Here is an 18,173-nt window from a genome sequence, read left to right as displayed (position 1 = left end):
AGTATCATCACTGACAGGTTATCCAATTGTCAAAAATAATGTACTTTTTAATCCTTGGCTCCAAATGCAGATTAAAGTTTCCAAAAATCAAATGAATTCAATCTGCAGCTGATGAAATAACAGTACTTCCACAAGTAGATCTGCAGCTAAAATGAAGTATAAAATCTACAATTTATAGCAGCTTAAAAATACACAAGATAATACTTTCACTGTCAGTTAAGGGAAATATCAAGCTAAATGGTTACAAAATGATTAAAAGGCAACAGTTGTCCACGGATGTATTCTATAAGGCAGGGGTGTCAAAGACAATCCCACAAGGGGCCAAAATCCAAAACACACCTCAGGTCGTGGGCCGAATAGGATAAACATTTATATAAACATTTATGGAAAACTCTAAAACTACATTTTTAAACTTTAAAAATGTAATTATATAATGTGGGCCAAACCTCGAGACGCGGTAGGTACCGGTACCCTAATCCTAGCCTGATTCACATCTGGTACCACATCAGTACCAAACCGGTGTCTGGTACCGATGCGGGTTGGTACCGGGTTAAGGTTAGGAGGTTAGGGAGCCTTGATTTAATTGGAACAGCCAGCTAGCGGGCCTGATATAATCATCCAGCGGGCTGGATCCGGCCCCCGGTCCTTGACTTTGACACGTGCTGTAAGCAGACAAAATGTTCAATTGAGTATTTGTGCTAACACAGGGGATGCTAGCACATGTGGATCATTGTGGCTCTTTGGTAGAAGAAATTTGAAATGTTTTTAATAAAAACAAACTTAATTCGAGTCATTCACAAACATTTGAAGAATATTCCTCCACCAGGTTCCTCCAGACTAAACTACCCACAATTCTCCAACAATCAATTAAGCGCTACAACTTCATAGTAAAAGATTTTGACAGAACGCCTTATACCACCGAATTCAAGGTCAGTAAGCACAATCAGGATATACACACACACTTTATGGTCATAAAGCAGACTGTTTCAAGGGTTTTAATTGTGCCATATGGTCTGAAAAATATAGTAAGAGTCACTAATTAGCTCTGATTTATTTTAATATAGTTAAGTGATGAGTTTGTACCAAAATATATGAAATAAAATGTATATCGTCTTTCTTTTTATTATCACTGCTGACATTAAACTACCTAATACAACATTTGCTGCATTGAGATGTCTTTTGTTTGAAAGGGAGTCATGTCAAAAGTTATAACTGATTTCATATTTATAAAAAAAAAGAAATTATTCTGTTTAAGCTTTATTGATACACAAAAGCAATAATTTGTTTATCATAATAGTAAAAATAACAAGTACAAAGGAGTTTCTTATTTTGGTTTTAAAGAACAGTTTGATTAAATATTTAATGTGTTGGTTGGATTAATCACATATTCTAATATGTGTTGCATAAGTTCTCGACATAAAGATAAAAAAAGGCAATGTTGCATTTTTAATTTAAGAGGGTCAAATCTGCTCTCTTATTTAACGCAGAGGGTATTTTATTTTGAAAGGAACTTGTATGTGCTGCTTTTAAAAATAAAGAAATAAAGTTTTTATAATTGAATCATTATTAAGATATAAAAGCAGCATTTTATAAATGAATGGCTGATTGGTCACATAATAATAAATAAAAATGTAAGTGGGACTGGGTTTTGGTTTGTAAGAAGCTGCTCTAGATCAAGATGCTTTTATTTTGAAGGGTTGCGACACAACAATAAGACACATCAGCCATTTAGAAGAAAAAGCGTCCTTTCGCCCCAATCGACTAATAAACTTACTTTTTGTTCAGGAAATGTGAAGAAATTGTCACTTTTTACCTGCAAATCTGAACCAACATCATTTATCCAACTGTGCAAAAGTTCTATCAGATATGAGCTGACCTTTGACCAGCCTCTAAAACGCCTCCTATAAACCATGTTTTTATCATGCAGCCTCATTACACATGTAGACGCTGTCCAGGCCACAATGTTGTTCATATTTTCTGCAACCACGTGGACGTTGCTGGCTCTCTTTTTCACCATCTTGTTACTGTGAGTGTTCTGGTTCAGTATTGATCCTCCTCCTCTAAAGAAAACTTTCCCTAACTGCCATCTACAATTTGTTTTTCTCCTTAATTACAGCTTTGGAATCTGGCCTTTTAGGACTTTCAAAAATATAGGCATATCCGGACCAGTGCCTCGGCCCTATGTCGGAAATCTCTCGCAACAAGGAAAGGTAAATAGTTACTAACAGTGTTCACAGAGTTTTCCTTTTTTATTAAAAATTACCATGAAATTAAATTTGTTCTCCTTATACAACGCTTTTATTTTTAAAATTAATAATTTCCTCAGTGAAAAACAGAAACTAAAATTTAAAGAGCAGTAATACTGAAGACACATTATTATCCAAAACTATTTACAATCTGACAAGCAATACATCTATGTACAAGTTCGCCCAAATATGTGCTAAATTACATGAAAAAAATACACGGCATGGAGTAAATATCCACCCAGCAAGGCCAAGTGGGCCCCAATTGGTTTAAAAGTGGCAGAAAATGTGGATCCTGATGGGGTTTGTCCGCAATTCCTGTGGTGACCCCAGCTGTGTTTGCCCACATTGGCTTAAGTGGACTCAGTAGGTTAGCTCGCTGCGCTAGCCAGCTGCCTGGTGGACAGCATAGAGTGCTAGCCAGCTCTGCTTAATTGAGTTAGTGAGCTCTGTTGTATCGAGCAAGCGAGCTGTAGCATGCTAGCGAACTCCACTGTAGAAAGTTAGTAAGATTAACTGTAGCATGCTAGCAAGCTCCTCTGTAGCATGCTAGCGAGCTCCTCTGTAGCATGCTAGCGAGCTCCACTGTAGCATGCTAGCGAGCTCCACCGTAGCGAGTTAGCGAGCTCGGCTGTAGCAAACTAGCGAGCTCCTCTGTAACATGCTAGTGAGCTCCGCTGTAGCATGCTAGCAAGCTCCACTGTAGCATGCTAGTGAGCTCCACTGTAGCGAGTTAACGAGCTCTGCTGTAGCATGCTAATGAGCTCTACTGTAGCATGCTAGCGAGCTCCACTGTGGCCACCTAGCAAGCTTCATTGTAGCATGCTAGCAAGGTCCTCTGTAACATGTTAGTGAGCTCCACTGTAGCGAGTTAGCGAGATAGCTAGCAAGTTCCTCTGTAACATGCTGGTGAGCTCCTCTGTAGCATGCTAGCAAGGTCCTCTGTAACATGTTAGTGAGCTCCACTGTAGCATGCTAGCGAGCTCCACTGTAGCGAGTTAGCGAGCTAGCTAGCAAGTTCCTCTGTAACATGCTGATGAGCTCCTCTGTAACATGCTAGTGAGCTCTACTGTAGCATGCTAGCAAGCTCCACTGTGGCCACCTAGCAAGCTTCATTGTAGCATGCTAGCAAGATCCTCTGTAGTCAACTAGCAAGTGTCGCTGTAGGAAGCTAGCAAGCTCTACTGTATAAAGCTAGCGAGCTAGTGAGATTTTTTTTCAAAAATTCAAAATGCAAGAAAACAAATCATCTGTTAGCACTTTCATATTTTCTCTTTTTTTGTATTTTGTCTTTAACCCTTTAACACCTGAGGCGTCATTGGTGACGCCTAAACACAAAATCTTTAACACACTTTAACTTTTAAACGGTTAACATGATCATTCCAACAGATTCTAAAGGAGAAAAGCGGCTCCAACACTTCTCCTTCAGAAGTTAACAGTTGAAAAGTTACAGTGAATCAAAAACTAAACACTGGAGTTCTGGTGTTAAATGGTTGATAAAAGCAAAATTTCTGTTTTTCTTAAATGATCTTACATATTTTTATTTGCAACAGGGATTCTTCGAATTTGACCGTGAATGCCAGGCCAAGTATGGAGATGTCTGGGGGTGAGTAAATGCATGATTGTTGATAGTCAAAAATAAATTATTTATGATAACATTAAATTAAAGTTGATTTTTATTGTAAACAAAAAAGACTAAAACCACCAATGAAGGAATGTAGTATTTACTTAATATTAGGATTAGCAAAGTGAAATTAAGATGCTTGTATGTCTTTGGTACATTAGTGGTTTTTATAATTTGTGATCTGTATTTTGCTCAGATTAATAAGTCAAGCTTCTCTTTCATTTTCCTTTTTAGAGTATTTGAAGGACGACAACCAGTCCTAATGGTTGCAGACCCTGAGATTATTAAAACAGTGATGGTGAAAGAATGCTACTCAGCATTTACAAACCGCAGGGTAAGAGATTAGAGGCTCTAACCAACTTAGTTCATTATGGTGATGAGGCTCATACATCACAAGTCAGGTCTCCCTGGTGTAGCCCCCCCCCCCCCACACAAAAAGTTTAACTTAATTTAGACCAGGGGTGTCAAAATTAATCCCACAAAACACACCTTAGGTCACGGGCCGAACAAGATAAACATTTATTGAACACATTGAAATTAAATTTTTTAAACTTTAAAGCCGTAACTTTTTAACTTAATTATGAACTATAGCATTGCCTAGTGTGAATGCTGTAAGCTCAATTTGGCCGCTGAAGATGCCAGTGCTGATAGATGAAGATCCTGAAATTTATAGCTAAAAACGCTGAAGCTGATAGCTGAAAACGCTGATGCTGAAAGCCAGCTAAAATACTAACGAAAGAGTAAACTAAAATAAAAACTTTAAAAATAACAACTTAGCTTAGCCAAAACAGTTAGCATGTAGCTGAAAAAAACTTCAAAATATTCTAAAACCTGAAAAAAGCCTAAATTAGCCAGACAGCTAGCGGGTAAATATTAGCCTAACTCCAAAAACCCCCTAAAAAAATAAAAATAACTGCACGAATTAGCCAAAATAGCTAGTATGTTGCTGAAATATTTGCCAAACTCCAAAATAGCCAAAAAACAAAAACAAAATAAAAAAGTCTAAATTAGCCAAAACATCTAGCATGAACCTGAAATATCAGCTAAACTCCAAAACGGCCACAAAAAAAAACTGAAGAATACCTAAATTAGTTATTTAATGTTTGAGTTGATTTATTCTGGAATAATATTTCTGCCTTTTTATTAGTCATAGTTATGTTAAAAACTTACAGTTTCAAAGTTTTTAAATTGGTATTCTGCTAGCTTTTTGGACTATTTTGGTATTTACTAAGATTTTTCAGGCTAATTTGGAATTTAGCTAATATTTTAGCTACATGCTAGCTGTTTGGGTTAATTTAGGCTTTTTCATTTTTTTTAGGCTGTTTGGAATTTAGCTAAAATTTCGGCGTCACACTAGCTGTTTTGGCTAATGTATTTTTTTTACTTTTTTTTAGGTTAATTTGGCATTCAGCTAAAATTTCAGCTTCATGCTAGCTGTTTTTGGCTAACCTAAGTTTTTTTTTGTTTGTTTTTTAGGCTAATATGGCATTTAGCTAACATTTTTTTGTCAGCTTCAGTGTTTTTACCTATCGATTTCAGCACCTTCAGCTATCAGCACTAGCATCTTCAGCGGCCAAATTCAGCTTACAGCATTCACACTAGCATTATCGCAGGTAATTCTATACATCTACTGTGTTCATATATCCAAAAGTTATGGATTTAAAGTAAAAAAATTAGTTTTTGAGTGTCCAATAAATGTTTATCCTGTTCAGGCCGTGACCTAAGGTGTGTTTTGGATTTGGACCCTTGTAGGATTGAGTTTGACACTCCTGAACTACAATGAGGTTGAACAAAAACTAGATGAACATTTTAGAGGACCACATATTCCCACATAATACTTATGATTGTTCCATTTTGTTTCTTAGGATTTTTTCGTGGGGGACGGACCTTTGAGTGACGCAGTTGCTGCCGCTAAAGATGAAAAGTGGAAACGAATCCGCAGCTCGATGTCTCCGTGCTTCACCAGCGGAAGGCTCAAACAGGTGTTTGGCTTACGCAGCTTATGCTGTTTAAATTTGTGTCATTTCAAGCAACATATTTCAGGAAATGTAACAAAAATACAGTGAAGTTTGATAACTTATGTATCCCTTCCCTCCTCCTCAAGGTTTTCTCCATTATATCTCGCTATGCAGATCGACTTGTTGAAAAACTTGGAGAAAAACATTTAAACGAAACCATTAATATCAGACAGTATGTTGGTAATTTTTCAGTGCTTTCATTTTAAATTAATTTAATAAATTTCCCCCTTGTGTATAACGCAGATATAATACATGTTTCCAGATTTGTGGCTCCATATACTTTGGATGTTGTGGCCAGCTCGTCTTTCAGCGTGGACCCAGACTGCATCAACAACCCAGATGACCCCATTAACATTCAGGCTCAGAAAGCTACACGCTTTAATTTTTTGCCAATAATTTTAAGATGTAAATGGCGTTTACTTGTTCAGCTGTCTTTTTCTGATCTGGTTTAATCTCAAATAATGAGGATTGTTGTCTTTTGTAGCAATTATTCCCTTTGGGGGTCTTCTGCTCAAGCTCTTCAACATTGAAACTCTGCCCTCAGCCAATGTGGAATTCTTCATTGGCATCATCAGAAATCTAAAAGATCAGCATAAAAGAGGAAAAGTGGTAAGGATTTATCTAATATCAAATGAAAAAAAATTACATAAAGATGGGGATGTTGAAATGTGTTCTGTGTGAGAAACTGCACTGTTTTTGCAAAATAATGGGTGGAAAAAAAGGAGCTTGTGTTTAGTTGATGAGTTCTTTATTTGTGTACAAATGTAGAATCGACCAGACTTTCTGCAAGTGTTAATTGAGAGTGAGATACCAGACGCAGAGATAAAGAACGGTCAACCACAGCCAAGTAAAGGTGAGCTTTCACATGTGAGATCATGTTTGAATTCTACTTTCACAGACTCTAATTAGAATATTGTCTCCTTAAGTCTTTAAAGCCTCGTTTCCACCGAGCAGTCCGGAGTAGTTCGGTCAGGTCAAGTTGATTTTGTCGAGCGTTTAACTCAGTTAAGCCTCGCTGCCACTGAACGGTTTGTTTGTTAGAGCGCAAGCGTGTCATTGACCACTAGAAAAGCAACAACAATGGAGGTCCTCCTCGTCTTTCTCTTTCTTTACTTTGTGTACATTGTTTAAAACAGGAATTTAATGTTGTTTCAAAGAAGTTTGTGGGTGGATAAGAAGAATCGCTAGCTTGGCGCTATATTGGTCGTCATCCCTTTCTGCCAATCGTCGGTTGGCTACAGCAACTCCACCCAAACCGTCACATTCTATTTGTTTTTTGGACCTACAACAGATGGAGGCCCTCAAGAGGTACGGGTTGGAACTGCTTAATGAAGGGGGTGTCAAACTCAATCGCACAGGGGACCAAAATCCAAAACACAACTTTGGTGGTGGGCTGAACAGGATAAACATTTAATGAACACACTAAAACGACATTTTTAAAACCATAACTTTTTAACATAATTATGAACTAGATATATAACATTACTTTCGATAATGGTAGTGCGAATGCTGTAAGATGAATTTGGCCCCTGAAGATGCTAGTGCTGATAGCTGAAGATGCTGAAATTGTTAGCTGAAAAAGCTAATAGCCAACTTAAACATTAGCTAAATGCTAAATTAGCTTTAAAAATTTTAAATAAATAAATAAATCTTAGGTCAGCCAAAACAGCTAGCATGTAACTGAGAAAATAGCTAAACTTCAAAATATTCTAAAAAACTGAAAAAAGCCTAAATTAGCCAACACAGCTAGCATGAAGCTGAAATATTAGCTAAACTCAAAAATACCCTAAAAAATCTTAGTAAATGCCAAAATAGTCTTAAAAGCTAGGACAATGCAAATTTTTAAAACTTCAAAACTCCAACTTTTTGAAATAATTATGAACTAGATACATAGCATTATCTGTGAACGCTGGAGGCTGAATTTGGCCGCTGAAGGTGCTCGTGCTGATAGCTGAAAATGCTGAAATTGATAGCTAAAAACACTGAAGCTAATAGCCAGCTTAAATATTAGCTAAATTCCAAATTAGCTTAAAAAAAACAAACAAAAAAAATCATAGGTCAGCCAAAACCACTAGCATGTAACTGAAAACAGCTAAACTTCAAAATATCCTAAAAAACAGAAAAAAAGCTTAAATTAGTCAAAACAGCTAGAATGTAACTGAAATATTAACTAAACTGCAAACTAGCCTAAAAAACGTAATAAATGCCAAAATAGTCCAAAAAGTTAGCACAATGCCAATTTTTAAAACTTTAAAATCGTAACTTTTTAACATAATTATGAATAAAAAGAGAATTTATTCCAGAATAAATTAACTTAAACCTTTAATAACATTAAATATTTTACACTCCAGGAAAATACATTTTTTAAAAATTATACAAGTTAGAAATGAGCACAAGATAACATTGAGATATTAATAATAATATAATAAAATGATCTGGAGGGCCGATAGAATTACCCGGAGGGCCAGATCCGGCCCCCGGGCCTTGACTTTGACACATGTGGTTTTAATGTGTCTATTTAACAATGGGAACGCTCAAAATACTGGATTGAAGCGGACTGTACCGCACCTTACGGGACTGCTCAGTGGAAACGAGGTTTCAGAATGTTTTTTTTTTTTTTTATGATATACAAAAGACAATTTTGTTCAACAAGTGTCTTTAACTTTAAAGACTCACTCCAATAAAAAATTTGTTTTTGGTGTTTTCAGTGTGTTTTTGGAGAATTTTTCTAATGATTGACAACATATGGAAAGAAAATTACGCTTCAAATTTCATTTCTGAATATGTATTTATTTAATTTGCAATGAATCAGGAACAGACAAAAAAAAAGGCATTTTAGATCCATGTACGTCTTTGTTTCCTCTCCTGGATCAAAACTGTACCGATAGATAACTCTGATATTGATCGCCATTTTTGTCGCTGTTTTGGGGCTGTAAGCTAGTGGGAGAGTGTAAACAGATGGATGATGGGAAGGGGGCGAGCTTACTCTGCACCACTAGTCCCGCCCACAACTCAGAGGTGAATTTCTAATGTAGCTCTGCAGTAACTATGTTCTTTAAAACAACATTTTAGGGTTTTTTTATGGTTATTTTGGCTACTAACTGCTTCTAAAATAAATCCAAATATGATCAGAGTTACACTTTAAAATCATCAAATTATTTTTACTTTTTACAGAGCTGGAGGCTTTTGACTGATTGTAGCAATACTTGTGAGAGCTGCAGCCAACCTAAACACTGTTTTCTCCTTATCAGCGAAAGGCTGAACTTATCAGCAACATCAGTGAACTTTGTGTTGGAGGTAAACGGTCACAGAAGCAATAACAATTTTTATTCGAATGAAAATCCATCAGAAATAACAAATCAGATACTAAATATGAGGAAAATTTGTTCAAAATGTTTTTGTTTTTTTTTTTATTTTAGCAAAAGTAAGACTCAGATGTAATGAGGAAGTAAAAACAAAAATACATGTAATAATATCCCAATGATGTTAGATTATTAATGAGTAGATTAAATGGTTCGAATAAATAGAGATGCAAGGAGGTGGTTCCAAGGTTGGAGGTGATAACCACATCAGAAATTTCAGAAGTTCACCTGACTGACGGAGAAAACAGAACATGACGAAACCTGAGCACAGAATCCTGACAACCCTTTCTAAACTGTATTTTTTTTTCTTTTTTTATCTCAAGGTTTGACTGAAAACGAGATAATTTCCCAGGCTTTTGGCTTCATCGTAGGGGGCTACGATACGACCAGCACCGCCCTGTCCTACATCTTTTACTGTCTGGCCACAAACCCCGACGTAATGAACACTTTGCAGCAAGAAATCGATTCCATCCTGCAGAAAAATGTTCGTCTGATCTTTAAAAGTTTCTAGCAACAAATTAAACTTCTTTCTGATTCATTTAGATTTTTTTATTCTCATCTTCGTAGAATTCCGTTTCCTATGAGGACCTTAACGATCTGGAGTACCTGGACCAGGTCATTAATGAGACGTTGCGTTTGTATCCTATTGCACCTCGGCTGGACAGGGAGTGCAAAATGACTATAGAGACTCACGGCTTCACCATCCCTGAGGGAATGGTGGTTGGGATTCCTCTTTATCTCTTACACAAGGATCCACGGTTCTGGAGCTCACCCGAGCTCTTCAGGCCAGAGAGGTGAAGCAAAACTACTGATTGATGTTGTGACAGTAGCCTAACTTCAGGGGTCCCCAAACTTTTTCTTTTGAGGGCCACATAAGTGTTTTCTTCTCTGATGTGGGGCCAGGGTCGGTTTGTAGGACAAAACAAGAAGTGTATCAATCACAGCCTAAACATAAACATTTATGGTTTTCCAGAAAGCCACATGTGATCAAATTTTAAATAATACATTTCTGTAATCTTCACAGAAAAAATAATGCTAAAACATTTTAAAAACAAGATACATAGCATTACCTGGGAGGTATTATGAGCTGAAGATGCTTAGGTTGTTGGCTAAAAACACTGAAGCTGATAGCTGAAAACACTAAACTTGATAGTGGAAGCTAATAGCTAGCTGAAATATTTTAAAAAAACTCAAAAAATTCTAAATTACCGAAAACAGCTAACATGTAACTGAAATATTAGATAAACTTCAAAACAGTCTAAAAAACTGAAAAAAGCTGAAATTAGCCAAAACAGCTAGAATGTAGCTAAAATATCAGCCGAATACCAAATTAGCCTAAAAGAACTAAAATAAATGTCTAATTTAGGCAAAACAGCTAGCATAGAGCTAAAATGTTAGCCAAATTAGCCTAAAAACATAAAAAGGTAAAAAATAGCCAAAACAGCTAGCATGCTGTTAAATTATTAGCTTAATGCTAAATTAGCCTAGAAAACTTTAAAAATGTCTAAATTAGCCAAAACAACTAGCACGTAGCCAAAATATTAGCTAAATGCCAAATCTGCCTAAAAACAAGACAAATGTCTAATTTAGCCAAAACTGCTAGCATGAAGCTAAAATATTAGCCTAAAAAATGTGAAAAAACCTGAATTAGCCAAAACAGCTAGCATGCAGTTAAAATATTGGCTTAATACTAAATTAGCCTAGAAAACTTTAAAAATGTCTAAATTACCCAAAACAGCTAGCATGTAGCCAAAATATTAGCTAAATCCCAAATTAGCCTAAAAAATTAAGACAAATGTCTAATTTATCCAAAACGGCTAGCATGAAGCTAAAATATTAGCCAAATTAGCCAAAAAAATGTGAAAAAAGCCTGAATAAGGGAAAACAGCTAGCATGCAGTTAAAACATTAGCTTAATGCTAAATTAGCCTAGAAAACTTAAAAATGTCTAAATTAGCCAAAACAGCTAGCATGTAGCTGAAATATTAGCTAAATGCCAAATTAGCCTAAAAAAATAAGACAAATGTCTAATTTAGCCAAAACGGCTAGCATGAAGCTAAAATATTAGCCTAAAAATGTGAAAAAAACCTGAATTAGCCAAAACAGCTAGCATGCAGTTAAAATATTAGCTTAATACTAAATTAGCCTAGAAAACTTTAAAAATGTCTAAATTACCCAAAACAGCTAGCATGTAGCCAAAATATTAGCCAAATCCCAAATTAGCCTAAAAAAATAAGACAAATGTCTAATTTATCCAAAACGGTTAGCATGAAGCTAAAATATTAGCCAAATTAGCCTAAAAATGTGAAAAAAGCCTGAATTAGGCAAAACAGCTAGCATGCAGTTAAAATACTAAATTAGCCTAGAAAAATAGACCAAATGTCTAATTTAGCCAAAACAGCTAGCATGAAGCTAAAAAATTAGCCAAATTAGCCTAAAAAAAGTGAAAAAAGCCTATATTAGTCAAAACAGCTAGCATGCAGTTGAAATGTTAGCTAAATTAGCCTTAAAAACTGGAAAAAGGAGGGTCAGATCCATCCCGCGGGCTGTAGTTTGGGGTCCCCTGGCCTAAAAGAAATGTTTTTAAATCCTCTGCAGATTCAGTAAAGAAAACGAAGGCGAGCTGAACCCGTACGCGTACATGCCTTTTGGTCTGGGCCCTCGGAACTGTGTCGGGATGCGGTTCGCCGTCCTCATGATGAAGATGATCATCGTGCGTCTGCTGCAGAGATACTCTGTGGAAACATGCAAGGACACCTTGGTGAGACATTGGTTTTCCCTCAGTCCTGAGTTCAGTGTTCATACTAACATCCTCTCTCATCTGTTTCCTTCAGATTCCACTGCTGTTTAATTGGCAGTTTCAACCCATCAAACCAGTAAAACTGAAATTTGTTCCTAGAAAAAAGGAATCCAAATAGACGGCAATCCTCGAAAGGGATTCAATTACGAACTTTTTTCTTGAAGTGACATTTAATGTGTTAAGTTTAATACTGGAATGCACTTAATATTTGTACTTAAAAAAGTACTAAATGTATTTGACTTTTTGAAAATTAAATAAAAATATCTACAATTTGAGAATTCACTACTCTAGATGTGCTGTGCCAACAATGACACTTTTCATTAAACCTGGAGATCTGCTGTTTTTCAAATACTCTGATTTTTATTAAAAGCTCAAAAACATCTGTTTATAAGTGTTTCTTGGTGTCCAGAAAACAAAAATAAAAAATTTCTTGCAAAAAAAAAAATATTCTTAAATTGGCAAAATAATTTAAGTTTAAGAAGATGAGTCTTGGTGATAGTAATTTTTTCTAAAAAAATAATAATTTTTGGTAAGGCAATTCTACCTCACTCACAGAATTTTTTTTCTTATTTAAAGAAAAGTTTTTACATTTGAAGATTTGATTTTATTTCTCGGGATGTTGAAGTTTTAAGATTTCTGTCTTATGGTAGAGAAAGAAGACAGGCTACTGTATTCCCATAATTTATAATCCTTTCAACATCTCAGATTAGAAACAAATGTCTAATGTTGCTCTGCAATACAAGCATTTCTAAACAATTTATTTACTTATTTCATATGTAAACATGCCATGTGAAAAATATTTTTAGTAGTGTGAAATAAATATATTTTTCTTTTAAAATTTAAAACAAATTTTCTCGATGACAGGAATGAAAATATCCATCCATCAAGTCTCCAAGTGAGCTAAATCCTTTTAGCGTTGCTGGGGCCTATCCCAGCTACCGTTGGATGAAGGTATGGAACAGGTTGCCAGTTCATTATGAGGCTACAAGACAACACACAGACTCATATTTGGGATAAAACAGTCACCAACAATCCATTTTTCTGGAATGTGAATGGTCACACATTCCTGAGGAGAACAAAAAAACTTAAAATGAGATTAAAGGAGATTTTTGTCTTTTTCATTTTTTAAATCCAGAGAAATACGACTGAATATTTGGTTTGTGGGATGGAGACCTTAAAGAGTGTGACGTTTCATTTTTTCATTTTTTTTTTAAATTACCTTGTAAGACCAGTTATCCCTCAACAATGTTATAGCTGACAACACCTATAGCTTTTATGCAATGAAGATTAGAGTTAATCCAGGAGTCTGTGTGGGAAGTAAAACGGACCAGAATTTCACAGGAACTGTGCGGGGCTGGGTTGGTGGAGTTTAAGGGTCCATCGCAACAACACACATCCTTAAAATGTAAATGTAAAGAATTGGTAAGTATTTGTCCTATATTAAGTGAAAAAAAATCTGATAGTTCTACACTTTTCCAATGGCCCATCCATATCCATGTCAACTTAATGCAAAAATAAATAATAAATAATATATCATCAACAGCTGTCATGATCCCCAAGTAGAAACAGATATTTCAGAGTAAAATTATCAGTCAAAAGATGGACTTATCTGCAGCAAAAAGGAACTTTGTGTTGGAGGTAAATGGTCAAAGGGGCGATAACAATGTTAATAGTGCCAGAACACCTCCCTCTAGCGGCAGCAGTTGTAACTACACTCTACTGAAAGACATTCAGGCTGTTCGGTTTGAACAAAATCAACAAAACTGCGCAATATTTCACAGATTGCGGGTTATTTCTATAAATCCGCGCAGCTTTTTATATCGACTCTTCCTTAATTTGACTTCATTCGTCAACCTCGTTAGTTATTGTCTCAGAGTCGAAATGTTTTGGACTTTTTCTGCAACCACTTGGACTTTGCTGGTTGTCTTTTTCACCGTCCTCATACTGTAAGTCTGAAGAGAAAACTGTTTGTTTGTTTTGTTTGAATATCAAAAGGTTGTAGCCTATTTTCTCCTCGGTAGTTATGGACTGTGGCCGTACAGGGTTTTCAAAAGCCTCGGCATTCCCGGACCGATGCCTCTGCCTTTTGTCGGAACCGTCCCGCAACAAATGAAGGTAAACAAACTGGAGATTAAACAACAATAACAAAATATAAACGAAAGATTAAATATATGTTACATGTTATTTGGTATGTATTTATGAACGGCTCTGAAATAACAACCTCCAAATGTGTGCTAAAGTTTAATTATTTGTGTTGAAAAATAGTTTTCAGTTTGTCGTGATGTTTTAATATATTTTAGGTTGGTTTATTTGTTTTTAGCACCCACATATTCAGCGTATCGCGCCGGGAGTAATTAACTACACTTCCCATGAGCGCGACATAGTGACGTCACATAATTTGATTAGCTGAGCGCTGACCTTGTTTGGAAAATGTTTAATATTATAATGCGAATATATAATATAAGAATATATTAATAAATGCTAAAATTATATCTAAGATTAATAATTAACATGATAATATATAATGCTAAAATACATTAATAAAATTAAATAAATATGAATTCATTTAATATTATTAATATATTTCTGTAGGAACTTCACACACATATAAACGTCACGGACGCGGTGGAAAAAAAATAAAGTTTAAAATTATGTCAAAAACAGTCAAATTCAAAGATTAATGTCCAAAAAACATAATTTTATAATTCCTGACCTTGAGGACCAGTGTCCTGCATGTTTTTTTTGTTTTTGTTTGTTTGTTTGTTTTAAATCTGCTTGCCGGCCCTCGAGACCTGGAGTCTGAGCCCCCTGGTCTATGCCATCAAAATAAAGAAATCAAAAACGATTTTTAGACCAAGAATTTTAAGGTGAAAACCAGAAAAAACACAAAAGGAAAGGAAACCTGAGAGATCCAGATGTCATGATGAGCTCTAGCTGTTTAAAAATAAATGTTATAAAAATGAAAAATAAAGATGAATAAATAGTTACGACAAATATATTAGTTTGTTATTGACATCAACTTAATTTTATGGTTAATTTATTGATTATAAACCTAGCACAGACCCTTTTCCCGGTAAGGTCAGACAAAATGGCGACAAGGCCATTACTTCCGGTGTTCGCATTTAGAACAGCAAAGCTGACAGCTGAACGCTGTTTGACACAATTTTACATAAATAATAGCAGTTAAAATTACCAATTCCAACAAAAAAAAGTACAATATTTATTTTATGAATGTTCTGCCGAACTGTATTTTCATTTCCTGTCTTAGATCTTTCACAAATCTAAATACATATTTGAATAATCTTCCAATATTTGAGGTTTTATTGAAAATATTTACCTTTCATTTGACTAGATATTATTCTAATGGCTTCTATTTTATTATTTGCACTATTTTAAGTGCGATCATCACAAAAGCTGATAGAAATTCATGTTGACCACATTTAATATAACTTCAGCAAAGACTCATATATTTTAGGGAATAATTGTAAAAACAGGAATGGTTTGGCTCAGCGAAAATTTTAAGAGCAGCTATCGGGCCACGTATTTTCAGCTTTCAAATTAAGAGCTGCCAAGTAAAAAAAAAAAAAAAAATCTCTGGGTGAACGTATTTTATAACATTAGTGGAAATTGTCACTTTCCTCTTGTTGGCAACAGTTTCAATTAATGTGATAATTTTTTTTACCTTTATTTTCCCAGAAATTGGACACGATTATGAACAAAAACAAAGAAAAGCAACGTTAGAAACACGGCTGAGCTAACAGCGCCTAACTGACCGCAGTAGAAAACATTAAAACAGTAATAAGTTTTACGTTAATGTCACACACGCTGGAATTGTCTGACTTTTGCTCTGTTTACAGGGATTATGTGAACAAAGAATTAAGCAACTTTTAACTGGTGATCTTCTGCAGCGTCACGTCTCAAAGCTAATGCTAGCATTAGCATCAGCAAAGATTAGAAGAATAACGTTACTGAAAAAAAATCAGCGAAACTGCGAATAAAGAAATGTGAATTAGCAAATAAACTGCAGACCTAACGGCCATTTCCTGTCATGTCATTCGTAGGGATTGTTCGCCTTTAACCGAGAGTGTCAGGCCAAGTATGGAGACGTTTGGGGGTGAGCTGTTTGCATCTTTATCATCTATTTGATGCCAAACTCAGTTTTAAAAAGTGGCAGTGAAGATATAAAAAGATATGAAAAGGAAAATGAATAAAAGGTGTAAATGATATTCATTTTTCTTGAAGTCTTTAACTTTTTTTTAGCTGATTTTGGATTTGACTTTATGTGACTTAAGGAACATTTTTTTCTTCTTTATGCAAAAGCAACATGTGATAAGCTGCATGAATCATAATGTTCCGCCTAAACTCAGTACTAATAACATAAGATGTCCGTAAATTTTGATTAACATCAATAACATGGTTATGATTCGTTTTCTATTTTTTTTCATTTCTGTTTCAGCCTTTATGAGGGAAGATCACCCACGCTGATGATCGCAGATCCAAAGATTCTTAAAGCTGTGCTGGTGAAGGAGTGTTACTCTACATTTACAAACCGCAGGGTAAGAAACCAGAGAATAGGATAAAAATAACCATTGTGATCATTAATATATTGAGGTCAGGAGATACTTTTGTGCAAAGTTAGACTTTTATGAATGATTCAATTCCAAAAAATTTCATTTTATTTAGATAATTGTTTAAATTTGCTTTATCAGTATGAAAATTAAAAGGTTCTGGATACAGCGTTTGCAAAACAAACTGAGATCATACAGGAATAAAAGACTAGTTGGGATTTTTAAAAATTAAGAAAAATGTTGTTTATTTATAAACCGAATAACTACAAAGGACAATTGAAAGAAAAAAAAAAATATATATATATATATATATATATATATTTTAAAAGCGCAAAACTACAATAAACACTTTAATAAATTGTAAAACAAAAGGTAACTTTAAACAATAAACACTATTAAAGATTTTGTTAAACTGAAAGTCTTTTGTGCTTCTTTGCTTATTTTAGTTTCTTCCATGATGTCTTTTTTTAAGTTAACATTAAATAAATGTTACTATTCAAGCCATTTTTGTGTCTTGATACCTGCTGCTCCTATTCAAGTAAATTCATATTTTTCATGAAATGATAAAATGTCAAAGTGAACTTTTCCTGATTTTAAATAAGGACAAAAGTGGCCTCTTGGGATTTCTTATTTCCATTATTAGGGCTGTCTTCAGGCATTAAGTGTAGTTGTTGTCCATGGTGAAAACATTTTAAATCATAGTATTATCCTGTTAAACATCGCCGCTCTCATCTTCTGCTCTCAGAATCTATTTGACGATGACGGACCGCTGGGCAACGGAGTCGCAGCGGTTAAAGATGAAAGGTGGAAACGAATTCGCAGCACGATCTCCCCATGTTTTACCAGCGGAAGACTGAAGCAGGTTGGTGTCCTTTCTCATTTAACAAAAACATCTGTAGTTATTATATATATATATATATATATATATATATATATATATATATATATTCACTTTTGGCACGACTATTAATTTAGTAAAACTGGAAACAAAAAAGCCCCCCCACCATTTCATAACTAATGTGAGACATTATGAAACATCTACAACTAAAAAAAAAAAAAAATCAGATTTACACTTAAAGGAAAACTAGAAGAGTTTTATAGAATCTGCATTTTTTTTGTCTTTCCAATCAAGGTTTTTCCTTTCGTTGCCCGCTATGCCGATCGGCTTGTTGATAAACTTCAGAGAATTAACTTAAATGAATCCATCGACGTCAAACGGTAAGTTGTTACTTGGTTTTTCATTTTTACCCTTTAAACCTCAACAATCATACCTCGAGTCTCAGCACATTTTACCCAGACACTTTTTGGGTTAAATTCAACCTGTTGATCCCTCTTTTGTAGCACACATTCAACAAGTTCTGTGTTTTGAGGAAAAGGTCGAAGAGTTTCTGCAGGTTTTTGCTGTAGACTCAAATCTTTAATTTAATTAAAGGTCATTGTTTGGAGTGAAATCTTGAGTTCCTGGAGGCAAACGTTGTATTTTGGGGGTCTCAGGCGAACAATAAAAGAGGTTCATCTAAACTGATAGTACTAATTAGTTTGATTGCAGTATGCAATCA

The 18,173-nt window shown here is 35.0% G+C and overlaps 2 protein-coding genes across 3 annotated transcripts in view; both read left to right on the top strand.

Moving 5' to 3' along the window:
* Positions 1-1,869: 1,869 nt before the first annotated feature.
* LOC112161724 (cytochrome P450 3A56) lies at positions 1,870-12,426 on the top strand. The gene is made up of 13 exons (XM_024297116.2): positions 1,870-2,026; positions 2,117-2,210; positions 3,797-3,849; positions 4,102-4,201; positions 5,733-5,849; positions 5,972-6,057; positions 6,148-6,290; positions 6,370-6,494; positions 6,654-6,738; positions 9,571-9,731; positions 9,815-10,041; positions 11,845-12,007; positions 12,081-12,426. Exons 1-13 carry the CDS (start codon positions 1,911-1,913, stop codon positions 12,162-12,164), a joined length of 1,554 nt encoding a protein of 517 aa, XP_024152884.1. The 5' UTR covers positions 1,870-1,910; the 3' UTR covers positions 12,165-12,426.
* Positions 12,427-12,950: 524 nt separating this feature from the next.
* Positions 12,951-18,173, top strand: part of LOC112161722 (cytochrome P450 3A30) — an 11,940-nt gene continuing 6,717 nt past the window's right edge. The window contains exons 1-6 of one of the 2 annotated variants that reach the window (XM_024297113.2): positions 12,951-13,992; positions 14,068-14,161; positions 16,108-16,160; positions 16,503-16,602; positions 17,360-17,476; positions 17,747-17,832. In XM_024297113.2, the coding sequence (XP_024152881.2) occupies positions 13,646-13,992; positions 14,068-14,161; positions 16,108-16,160; positions 16,503-16,602; positions 17,360-17,476; positions 17,747-17,832 (797 nt within the window). In that variant the 5' untranslated portion in view covers positions 12,951-13,645. The remainder of the gene's footprint in view (positions 13,993-14,067; positions 14,162-16,107; positions 16,161-16,502; positions 16,603-17,359; positions 17,477-17,746; positions 17,833-18,173) is intronic. The other variant, XM_024297112.2, reaches the window with a different exon arrangement.

The sequence above is a fragment of the Oryzias melastigma genome, linkage group LG15 (assembly GCF_002922805.2).
Source record: "Oryzias melastigma strain HK-1 linkage group LG15, ASM292280v2, whole genome shotgun sequence".
In the NCBI taxonomy this organism is placed as follows: Eukaryota; Metazoa; Chordata; class Actinopteri; order Beloniformes; family Adrianichthyidae; genus Oryzias; species Oryzias melastigma.
Note: the sequence above shows the minus strand (reverse complement) of the source record. Positions and strands in the feature narration are given on the sequence as shown.